The sequence below is a fragment of the Gymnoscopelus braueri genome (genome assembly GCF_963280865.1).
Source record: "Gymnoscopelus braueri genome assembly, chromosome: 10".
Lineage (NCBI taxonomy): Eukaryota > Metazoa > Chordata > Actinopteri > Myctophiformes > Myctophidae > Gymnoscopelus > Gymnoscopelus braueri.
In genome coordinates, this window is record NC_137611.1 from 44,766,767 (window position 1) to 44,778,632 (window position 11,866).

At 46.3% G+C, this 11,866-nt stretch overlaps 3 protein-coding genes across 3 annotated transcripts; 1 reads left to right on the forward strand and 2 right to left on the reverse strand.

Annotated features, from left to right (window-relative positions):
* Positions 1–1,502: 1,502 nt before the first annotated feature.
* Positions 1,503–2,543, reverse strand: LOC308093605 (solute carrier family 35 member E1-like; the record flags this gene model as incomplete). The annotated part of the gene is made up of 1 exon (XM_080439937.1): positions 1,503–2,543. One exon carries the CDS (start codon positions 2,541–2,543, stop codon positions 1,503–1,505), a length of 1,041 nt encoding a protein of 346 aa, XP_080296063.1.
* An 815-nt stretch (positions 2,544–3,358) lies between these two features.
* On the forward strand, positions 3,359–5,416 carry LOC308093207 (glycine--tRNA ligase-like; the record flags this gene model as incomplete). The annotated part of the gene is made up of 1 exon (XM_080439463.1): positions 3,359–5,416. One exon carries the CDS (start codon positions 3,359–3,361, stop codon positions 5,414–5,416), a length of 2,058 nt encoding a protein of 685 aa, XP_080295589.1.
* Positions 5,417–8,057: 2,641 nt separating this feature from the next.
* On the reverse strand, positions 8,058–9,026 carry LOC308093606 (cytosolic Fe-S cluster assembly factor nubp1-like; the record flags this gene model as incomplete). The annotated part of the gene is made up of 1 exon (XM_080439938.1): positions 8,058–9,026. The coding sequence occupies one exon, from the start codon at positions 9,024–9,026 to the stop codon at positions 8,058–8,060; it is 969 nt and encodes a 322-aa protein (XP_080296064.1).
* Between the last annotated feature and the right edge of the window lie 2,840 nt (positions 9,027–11,866).

Here is an 11,866-nt window from a genome sequence, read left to right on the forward strand (position 1 = left end):
ATATTGTGAATCGACACGACCTGGATGGTTCACCAGACTGCTATTTCCCCCCATGGCTTCCTTAGGTTCCGACGGCTGCAGCCCACGATTTACACATCCCTGGACAGGCCACCCGGCCTACCGGAGATACACGTTCCGAGGAGCACAACCTTTCTAGTAAATAATATTTTTACTTCCCTCTGAGAGTAAATAAAAAAGAAGAAAACAAATCCCAAATCATTTTAAGATCAAAATGATCAAGAGGAATTCACTGTATTTGTCACTTTGAGATGTCACCCAGATGTTCCGGACTGTGCTAATACAACATAATAACAACATAACAAGATCATAATATTAAAATGAAAAAAGTAGTGCATATTAAGTAATAATACTGATGTAATGAAGCAGCAGGCATACATAATATACATCCAAGTCTGTTTCACTCGTCTATTGTACAAGTAACATTTTGAGCGGCTTCTCAGGATTCTTACAGTTGTTTTAACTTGGAAACGTGGAAACAAGTGTTATTCAGATGCTTTCATGTGGTCAGTGAGAACCATCTTGCCTCCCGATGTCGCATTTACACAACATGGCTACCTTACACCAGCTGTCGCAAAGGTTGTTTCACCTCAAAGCCGACCGGTCCCTTACTATATACAGTATATGACTGGAAATAAATGAACGGTGATATGTTGGAAAGTGTGTGTAAAGCACATTTCAACAACAAGGCAATTCAATGTGCTTTACATAAAACATTAAGCAAAAGAAACGCATCATAAAAGGATATTTGAATTCATTAAATTGGAAGAGAGAATAAGCACCTATCCTTGATAGGTAACACCTATTCGGCACCTATCCATGTTCTACCTGTGCGAGGGGTACAGTCAGAACACGCTGGCTCCCTTTCATGATTGACACGTCTCATTTCTCTGCACCCTAACAAGCACTTTGCTTTCATTCTTTTCAGGGACGGTGAGGGGGGGGGAGGGAAGGAGATGGGATGCCTTACAGACCCTCCCCCTTCTGTCGATCAGAGACACCCGGGGGTTACCCACGCATTGGTGGCTGCCTCCGTAGTTCCACACAAAAAAAATCACACACAGTGTGAAGAGAGTGGTGCCTTTGAATTAGTGTAACTGGTTGCATCCTTGTGTTGCAATCAGCTGCAGCTGTTCAGGCCGTGCTCAAACATACGGACGGACGGACGGACGGACGGACAGACACACACACACACACACACAGTCAAATGTAGGAGTGGTAGGCACCACTCAAAAGTGGAGAGTCCTAGGGTTCCCACGAAGGCAAAAGTTAATTGAGCGGGGAGACCAGTGTACAATGCAGAAGAATAGCTTTAGTGCCCTCAAACAGCTATTTTTAAAACCTTTGTTTAGGCAAACGAACAAACAACTGGCTTAAAATCTTACAGACTATACAGCAATGCGTTTCGTGTACAAGAACTCTTCCTCAGACAGCAAATGCCTGCATAGTTATGTTATGGTCGTGAGGTATTTGCCCTGGCTGGGCTAGACCTTGACCATGACCTTGGGGTCCAAGCCGCTGGCATTCTGGATCTCGTCCCGGGCCGGGTGGTCTGAGGACATCAGATCCTGCTTGGTGGAGGGGAGCTGCTTCTTATGGTTGGCATCATACATGGCCTTGTTGTAGAGGAAGACCCCCACGATGGCTATCATCATACCCAGGAGGTTGATGTACGTGACAGGGTTTCTCAGAAACAGCAGAGAGACGCTGATGACCATGAGACCCTTTGTGGCGCTGGCGACAGCGTAGCTCAGAGGACTGACCAGGTTCAGCACGCCGATGGCAACGACGTTCTCCACCAACTTACAAAAACAACAGGCCAGCACCAGGAGGGAGGTGCTGCCCCAGCTGGAGATATCCGACAAGTCTCCTTGCACCAGGAAGGTCGGCAGGTCCACCAGGAGCCAGGTCGGAACCATGAAGAGGACGGCGTTACATTGCAGGATGTTGATCAGCCTCAGGGGATGAATCCCTGTGTCTCTGAGCACCTTTTTAGAGAAGACATTCTGAAGGCAGATGCCGAGCGTGGAGGCCAGGGCGCAGACAAGTCCGGTCAGATCAAAAGACAGCTCGGTCACAGAGGCCAGCACCACTCCTCCAATGATGGGGATGAGGGACACATACACCTTAGTCACCTGCTTCTCCTTCATGAGGATTCTCGATATCAACACGGCCCATATCGGCATTGTGGCTCTGACGGTGTGTGCATATGAAACCGTCACCTTCCATATGGTGAAGTGGGACAATATGGCTGTGACATATTCCATGAAAGCCAGTGGGAGGATGTTCCAGTAGTAGTATTTGCGGGGCAGGTCCGCCTTCGGGACTCCCTGTGCGTGCAGCAGCGGCGGAAGGAATGCGATGATGAAGAACACATGGGACAGGGACATGGTGACGGGGTGCGGGAACCCGTTCAGGATGGTCTTGTTGACAATGTTTCCCCCGGAGCTCACGCCATACCAACACATACACAGAAGAAATATGCGGATCCATTCTCTAACTGGATAAGATTCCACCGCAGTCATCTTCCAGTTGGCTAAGGTGTGGCAGTGCAGCAGTGGCTCAGGAGGTAGATTGGAAGTCTTGGAATCGGAAGGTTCCCTGTTCATTCCTTAATGGCTGCGTGTCAAAGTGTCCTTGAGCAAGACACGAAACCCCTAACTGATCCCAATGAGCTGTCTGTGCTCTCCTTGGTTCCTCCAACAGTCAGCTTTGAATGTATGTGTCAATGGGGGAAAGTGGATTACATTTGCCATTTATCGATTTTATAGTCTCTTCATTATGACATCAAAGAAGTGACACAGTGAGTCTTCACGGGTTAGTGATAAGTCACTGTTCATGATGACATCACAGTAGTCATGCGTACTTTCATGGTGATGCTTCATCACATGGTTTCACACATCAATATTACTGTGAAACTGTTTCAGAATGTCTTCCTATTTATTTATCCTTTTAAACTAGTACAGTACCCATCATTCGCGGGCGACAGATGTCATTCTTAGTAATACCCCCGGTACTGCCCCCTCCAGTACGCAGTCTGTGTGTCGGTGTGTCTCCATGTTATGTCTCCACCGGGGCTCAGCGCAACGTAACCTCATCTCGGAGCTATCGTGGAGAGTGAGGCTCCAGACGGAGCTAATGCCCAAATACGGAGATGACTGATGTCATAGTACTGATGTCATAGACTGGCCTCCAAGTACTGACAACGTGCCAATACAAAATAGATGTCTGCCCTCAAGTTCTCTTTCAAGAATCGAGAGGGGTTTATTTGTATCTCACTCATATAAGTACTTTGTTGGTCTGCTTGTGTAAGGAGAAACAGATCTCTGAAGGACAAAACATGTATGTTAATATTAAAGAGGTTCTGGCCCCTCTCCGGCTCATAGTCAAAGAACAGGGGGATGTGGTGCGCAAGATGAAAGAGGAAGGTGCCCCTGATGTAGACATCACTAAAGCTGTTGCTGAACTAAAAGCAAAGAAGAGGACACTTGAGGCCAAGGAACTGGCCATGCAGCCCAAAGATGACATTGTTGATAGAACCAAAATGGAGAATACTTTGAAGAGGCGATTCTTCTATGATCAGGCTTTTGCCATCTATGGAGGTGTGAGTGGTCTATATGACTTTGGGCCTGTGGGATGTGCTCTCAAGAACAACCTCCTGCAGGTCTGGAGGCAACATTTTATCCAGGAGGAGCAGATTCTGGAGATTGACTGCACCATGCTGACCCCAGCACCTGTCCTCAAGACGTCAGGGCATGTGGACAAGTTTGCTGACTATATGGTGAAAGATGTTGAGAATGGTGAATGGTTCAGAGCTGACCATCTCCTTAAAGCCCACCTCCAGAAATTGATGTCTGATAAGAAATGTTCTGCAGAGAATAAGGCAGAGATGGCAGACGTCATCACTCAGATGGACAACTTTACCCTGCAAGAGTTGACCGACCTCTTTGTGAAATACCATGTCAAGTCGCCCACCAAAGGAAATGACCTCACTGCCCCAACATCCTTCAACCTGATGTTTCAGACATCCATTGGGCCAGGAGGGAATATGCCGGGCTATCTGAGGCCTGAAACCGCTCAGGGAATCTTCCTCAATTTCAAACGCTTGTTGGAGTTTAACCAGGGAAAACTTCCGTTTGCTGCTGCACAGATTGGCAAATCCTTCAGAAATGAAATCTCTCCCCGTTCAGGACTCATTCGTGTCAGAGAGTTCACCATGGCTGAGATCGAGCACTTTGTGGACCCCACTGAGAAGGTCCACCCTAAATTCCACAATGTAAAAGACCTGGACATAATGCTGTTCTCCTCCAAGGCCCAGACCAGCGGCCAGTCAGCCTGCATCATGACTCTGGGTGATGCTGTGGACAAGGGAGTAATCAATAACTCTGTCCTGGGATACTTCATTGGAAGGATTTACCTGTACCTTACTAAAGTAGGTGTGGCCAAACATAAGTTACGCTTCCGTCAGCACATGGACAACGAGATGGCCCACTATGCCTGTGACTGCTGGGATGCAGAGACCAAAACCTCTTATGGTTGGATAGAGATTGTAGGGTGTGCCGACCGCTCATGCTATGATCTGCAATGCCACGCCCGGGCTACAAAGGTCCCTCTGGTTGCTGAGAGACATCTTAAGCAGCCCAAAGTTGTAAATGTTGTACAGTTTGAGCCCAACAAAGAGGCCATTGGCAAGGCCTACAGAAAGGATGCTAAGCTAGCAATGGAGTACCTTGATAAGGTGTGTGACGAATGCTTCATTACGGAGCAGGAGCAGCTGCTCAGTAAGACAGGAGAGTTTACCATTGAAACGGAAGGAAAGTCTTTCAAACTCACAAAGGACATGGTCAGTGTAAAGCGCTTCCAGAAGACACTGCATGTGGAGGAAGTTGTTCCCAGTGTAATTGAGCCCTCGTTCGGCATTGGCAGAATCATGCATAGCATCTTCGAGCACACATTCCATGTCAGAGAAGGTGACGAACAAAGATCGTATTTCAGCTTCCCTGCCACTGTGGCTCCATATAAATGCTCTGTCCTTCCTTTGTTTCAAAGGCAGGAATTTGTACCTTTTGTGAGGGATTTATCCGAGGCGTTGACCAAAAGCGGTGTGTCTCACAAAGTGGAGGACTCCTCAGGAACCATCGGGAGGCGCTATGCCAGGACGGATGAGATCGGAGTGGCGTTTGGCATCACCATTGACTTTGACACGGTGAACAAGACGCCCCACACAGCCACTCTGAGAGACCGTGACTCAATGACACAGATCAGAGCAGAGGTCAGTGAATTGCCTGAGATAATCCGAGATCTGGCCAACGGCACCTTGACTTGGGGAGAAGTCTGTGAGAAGTACCCGATTGTTGAAGGAGAGGAGACCGGCAAGAAGGACACCACTGAAGAATAAATTCACTCATCTATCTGCCTGTCAGGCCTATGAATACCTATTGTCATTTTCAGGTTGGGATCCCAATTCCATCCAATCAGGATAGACAACTCAGTCAGGATACAGATTAAAGAAGTGAAATTGGAAGTGTTGACACAAAGAAATGAGCAGACAAAATTGGAACTGGACCACAAAAAAAAGAAGATGATAAATGGGTACTCTCTCCTGATTGGCAAAAATTCTGCAACCCACCTGAACATTTATTTTGTGTTCATTAAAGAGACGGAGACCCCTGTTACTTTACAAACACTCTATTTTACATTAACCATTTGAACCCTAACATCCCTATTGTAGGGTGAACATTTGCCTAACATAGCAGATCGTTGTGCACTTGTAGATCTCCTATTTTCGGCCTAGTTTACTAAGTATTGAGGGTTTAGGTGGTTAAATGTCTGAAAATACACATGAAGATGATCCAACATATTCATAGAAATGGTGATGTGTAAACACAAACAAACATAAAAACATTAATTTAGACACTGATGATAGTGCTGCTAAACAAGTCTATGAAGCGATCTATGAAAACATTTAATATGCAACAACTTTATACAGTATGCAATCTGGGAACCCAAAGCCAAATGAGAATGAAAAACAGCGCCCTCTGCTGTTTGTACTATCTCATAATGGCTCTGGGACAATGAAAGCGCAGCACACATGCGCAAAGGAAACCGGGGTTTTAGTCTGCCTTCACTCTCCACTTCCGGGTGGTGCGACTATGTTTTCATTCCCACTAACAATATTTCTACACGGAACACTAACACCACTTCTCCCAGAGAACATGGATCGTTTTGGTTATAAGCCCACTTGTTTCTATGATGAAAGAGCAAGTTAAAATGTGAAAATCTTTCCGTGGTTTTGTCTGCTCCGCGGACGCCATTGTTAAATTAGTTTCGGCTTGTTTCGAGTAGGGAAGGATCAGCGGACACGTAAATCCCGCCCACTACATTTGATTGGGTAAAGCGCGGCCTGCTTCCTGATCTGAAGGCACGCCCACGCCCACACAGTGCGTACACGTTATGACGAACCTTCACAACAGATTCCAACGCAGAGCAGAATCTGTTCTTGAGAGATTATACAGTATGTGGTGGGGGTCCCTACTTACCAAGGGGATCTTTGGCCTGAAAAACATTGAAGACTCCTGGTGTAAGTCTTATTTTCAGATGAATGCAGCTTATTGGGTTTTGCACTAAATCAAGGGTCTTCAACATTTTTCAGCCCTGTTGAAGACCCCTACACTAAATGTCCCCTGTCTATCTATAAATCCACCATATACAGTATCTGTAACAAAGTAGGTGTATTCTCATCTCATCCTTGTGCCTTACATGCTGCTGCTATAATAGTTTTGTCAGTCAAAACGTTCCGTACATGTGCTATGATTTTGTGATGTGGCAGTGTGCCGAGGCATACTGCTGTAATGTATATAATAATAATCATACATTATTATTGCAACAACTATACAAAATGTTATTAATATTGTTTTCTAAATTACTATATCGGCACTTTGTGCACACACTAATTTCCCAGTACAAAGGCAAATTCAAAAGCCTAAAGAAATATATCAACCACTTTTAACCTGTCATCCCTATTTGCCAGACCCAGGGGGTCGGGCCTACATGAGGCTTTGTCGGTGCTCCTCTCCAAACGTTTTCGTCCATACATGGGCATAAAAGAGGTCTGTCTTCTTCGGGCCTACATGAGGCTTTGTCGGTCCCCCTCTCCAAACGTTTTCGTCCATACATGGGCATAAAAGAGGTCTGTCTTCTGTCCTCTTTTTGATTGCCCAAGCTTAGCGTGACGTAGTGCTCTGATCTTTCAACCACTAGGGGTCTGGCAGTACCAGGTCTCCTGGTTCCCTTGTTTTGGTAGGCCTAGGTGAATTTATTTTGTATTAAATTGTTATTTTAGTTTTTACATTTTACCACAAAATAGCAAAAACAGACGATCTACAAACTCACAACGCATTGTGAGCTTTTCGCTATGAATACAGGTGTGCCTTGAGATTTTGACTTGCCCATTGGCAATAGCAGTAGCGTATGGTGAATTCTAAGGTTGACCGGGCCAGAATCTTAACCCCCCCTCCCCCTCAAGGTGGGGGGGTTCGCACAACAACGTCTGATAAGTCTCTATTGAGAATTACCGAGCCATTCCGGGTGGAAAACGGAACGCTCGTCCCAAAACACACTGCCCCATTTTTTTCGCGGACCGAGGCCGCCGGTTTAGACGCGGGGCAGGGTGTTTCAGGACGCCGGTTCTTCTATTACATTTCTGAATGGAGAGGTGCGCGTCTTTGAGCCCCATTTGAAAACAAAGGCGACTTAAAGGGTGAGGGGCTGCTAATGTTGTTATGTAGGGTTTACACAGACCGGGCCATGGCCTCGTTGGCCCCAATGACCATGTGCCTCTGGGCGGTAGCCTGGCATTGGCCAGACTCATAACGTGGATTCACTCTCTCCCGTGGAGGAGGAACTTGTGAGTGAATCCACGTTATCAGTCTGGCCAATGCCAGGCTACATTGGCGGGTGCACCTTGGGCACAAAGTTTAAAAACTACTAGTGTACGATGTGGATCTGTCATCTCTTGCGAACAGTTCCCGCGCTTCGCTTCAATTGACGTTCCGCTCCTTTGTGACGAGGTTGGAGCAATAGCTCTGGATCCTCTGTACAATGCTGTGGTACTCCTTGGCAGCAGGCGAGTCGGGTGCTTCGTTAAACAACGATTTCCCCTCATCACAGCTGCGTCCTATCAGGGGGTCCAGCGGCACTTTTCCCAGCAGTGGCAGGTTCAGGTCTTTGCACATTCGTTCGGCGCCCCCGCTGTTGGGAGGGAAGACCTGCGACACGTTCTTGCACTTGGGGCAGACAAAGCCGCTCATGTTCTCCACCACTCCAATGATCGGCAGCCTGACCTTCTCACAGAACCGGATCTCCTTGCGCACGTCCTGCAAGGACACCTCCTGGGGCGTGGTGACGATAACGGCCCCGTCGACGGCGGCGGAGCCGAGGTACTGGACGATCGACAGGTGCTCGTCGGAGGTGCCGGGGGGCGTGTCGATGATGAGGTAATCCAGCTCCCCCCAGTCGACGTCCCTCAGGAATTGCTTGATCATTCCGTTCTTTTTGGGTCCTCTCCAGATAACGGCGTCGTCGGGACTGCTGAGCAGAAACCCGACAGACATGACCGCCAGGTTGTCCTCCACGTACACAGGGGACCACCCGGAGCCACTCTGATGGACCCGTTCTCCCTCCAGACCCATCATCCTAGGGATAGACGGGCCACATATGTCCACATCCAACAGCGCCACCTCCTTGGTGCCGTCGCTGGACAGCGCGTGAGCCAGCTGGGCACTGAAGGTACTCTTGCCTACTCCACCTTTTCCCGATAACACCAGGATCTTATGCTTGACCGTTTGCATTTTCTCCACTATCTCCACTACCGCGGGGTCAGTTGCTCTGCCGGCCCCGGTGGCGCACAGCGTCTGGTTTGGACAGCCCTGACATGAGGAGCCCTTCCCTGCCTGCTCACTCTGGGTGCCAGGACAGTGTTCTGGTGCGTCACTCGGAAACTCTTCCATGCTTATGATATTTGGTCCATGTACTCAACTGTTTAGGATGGTGCCACCCAGCATGTTTCCCCTTATATAGTATTGGTGGCATCAGATGGTTTGGTCCAGTGACATCAGCAACTATGATGTCACTAGACCCAACCACCTGGGGGGGATTTCATTTGAGTATACTGTGTTTATTTAGATCAATGATTCTCAAACTTTTTAATTTCAAGGACACCCAGTTTGATATACATTCGGCCACAGCCCCCCCCCCCCCCCCCCCCCCTTTGATACAATTTTTATCTGTGGGACCCCAGTCTACACTATAAGATGTGGGATGGCTGCATGCGGTGACGTGCTGCATTGGTGGTTCTCAACCTTTTTTGAGCTCTGGACCACTGGCATGTTTTGAACAATCCTCAAGGACCACCCCACAATAGATATGTAATATATTGTATAAGAGAAGGCATAACAGTCATTTTGAAATGAACATTTAACATATAGCCTTGGGAACCACGGGTTCCGACTCCCGAGCCATGTGAACTGTAGGTCCGAAGCCTATCTCCTGTTTCTGTGGCGTGAGGAAGCTTGATGTACTGTACAAGTACAGCCCCGAGCCATGATGTACAAGTACACCGCCTGGACATGACGCTATATGTCCCCGGGACTTACCCCAAATCCAACCCTTGATGCTGAGTGTGAAGCAGGGAGTTATTGGATGCCATTTTTATAGTCTTTGGTATGACCTTTAGGGATGGACACTCTAACCACAATGTCACTGAGCTGGTAGTCTTGCGTAGCCAGAAAACTATTCCAAAATCTCCGAATGCTATATAGAGTCTGGAACTACACCTCCCGAAATCCGAGAGAGGAAACTGGCACTTCCGTTCACGAAAATGTATTTTAAAATAGCTTTACATTTTATTTTCTAGTTTCCATTTCTGCTAAGCAGCAAGCTAAATATACGTATTTATTTTGATTTATATTTGGATAAATTTGCGCGACTGTAAAGACGCGCAAAGACGCGAAACGGAAGTGGAGGAAGGCTTCACATCTGGTTTATATTTTAATCATGATCAGAGCTTCCGAGTCCCAGACTGTATGACCGGCAACGTTTGAAAATTGTGCGAGGCAACAGTCAGAGACTACTGAGCTGGTAATATTTAAAACGAATTATCTTAAAGCTTTATTCCCACACAACGCCTAGTAGTTCAAAAATATTTCTTAAACTTCATGAACTTTTAAAAAATATTATTAACCACTTGAACACCAACTCCCCCTATTCTGGGGGGACGATCCGCCTGAAATAGCAGATCTAAAAGGTCGACGCATTGCGACCTTGTGGAGGTCAGTCTTGCTAAATATGGAGTTCCACCGGCTACAGACTGGCTTTACCCTGGAGGGACGTTGGATCTGAGATTATAAAATGACAAAAAAACTAAAACATAGATGTCATTGTTGACTGATTTGATTGACTTCCTTGGCTTGCTGGCAGCGTGCACAAGAACTTTGTTGCATGCTGTGTGGTTTGCCACACAAAAATGTGGGTGCCATACAATACAAAACACACACACACACACACACACACACACACACACACACACACACACACACACACACACACACACACACATGCATGATGAATATAGGCTTCAATGCACGCACTGGTACCTCCTGTAGGACAGCAGATAAACATGGCTGTCATTTTTCTCCGTTTCAGTTTCAAGGGTCTGTACCCTGTGACCTTGTAGAATTTAACACTGGGTGACATTGGTTGAGGCCCTTGTTAACCACTTACTTAGAGGAACACTTCCGTTATGTGAGCTTGTCAGACAGCTCTTCCACAAACTTTGAATGCTATATATAGTCTGTTACTTTGCCTCACAAAAGATAGATATTTTAAACAAGAATAGATTTGAGAACTTTCAATTGCTGGTAAGCAACAAGCTACATAATCGTAGCTGTTGGGTGGAAACCTTGCATGCCCAGAGTCAATGGACTTAATGTAGTTATTATTTAGTCACAAGCTCTTGTTAATACTTTTTATTGGTTCAATATTTATGAAACCCACAGACACACTTGCTACGTCACGTGTTGTGTGCTTGTAGATCGGCTCTTATCGCTACTGTTTTTGTTTGACGAAGCAGGGCATTAATTTATGAAAAAAACATTAAAAGTTGAAATATGGAGATACAAGCTTTCTGCCCGACAGTGTGACTAATCTAATTTACAGTAGGACTTTTGTACACGACTGAAAAGGCGAAACGGAAGTGGGGGTAAGGTGGGACATTCTGTACAGACTGTTAGGAGGAAGCATCTGAAAATGGTGTGAGCCAACAGTCTGTCGCGAGAGACTATGAGCTTGTAGATCAGCTATTTTTTGACAAATGTTTCACTCTTTTCGTTGAATGTTTGCCTATTATGACATGCCCAGAATAGGGACGGTAGGGTTCGAGTGAGTAAATACCTGTGCCTAGATGTGAAAATGAAAATGTAAGCGTTGGGTCCAGCGTTGCCAGATTGTGTGAGAGAAATAAGCAGCCAGGTCTATGAAAACAAGCCCAAAAGAAGCGACTATAGGCCACATGAGCACTTATACCTAAAAACATATAATATATTAAAATATTCTAAATTAGATCGGCTATTTGAAAATAGCCGATCTAATTTAGAATATTTCCTCCTTGGATAATTACAAATTCATTTGGGGGTCCTTGACATGAAAATATTTGGAACCACTGGTTTAAACATCATTTAGGAAGCAAGCCCAAAATAAGCTGAAACAAGCCCAAAAATATGCAACCCGCAACTACCAATATTTACAAGCGACCAATATTTACAAGCCCAAAGTCGCTTATAATAAACAGACC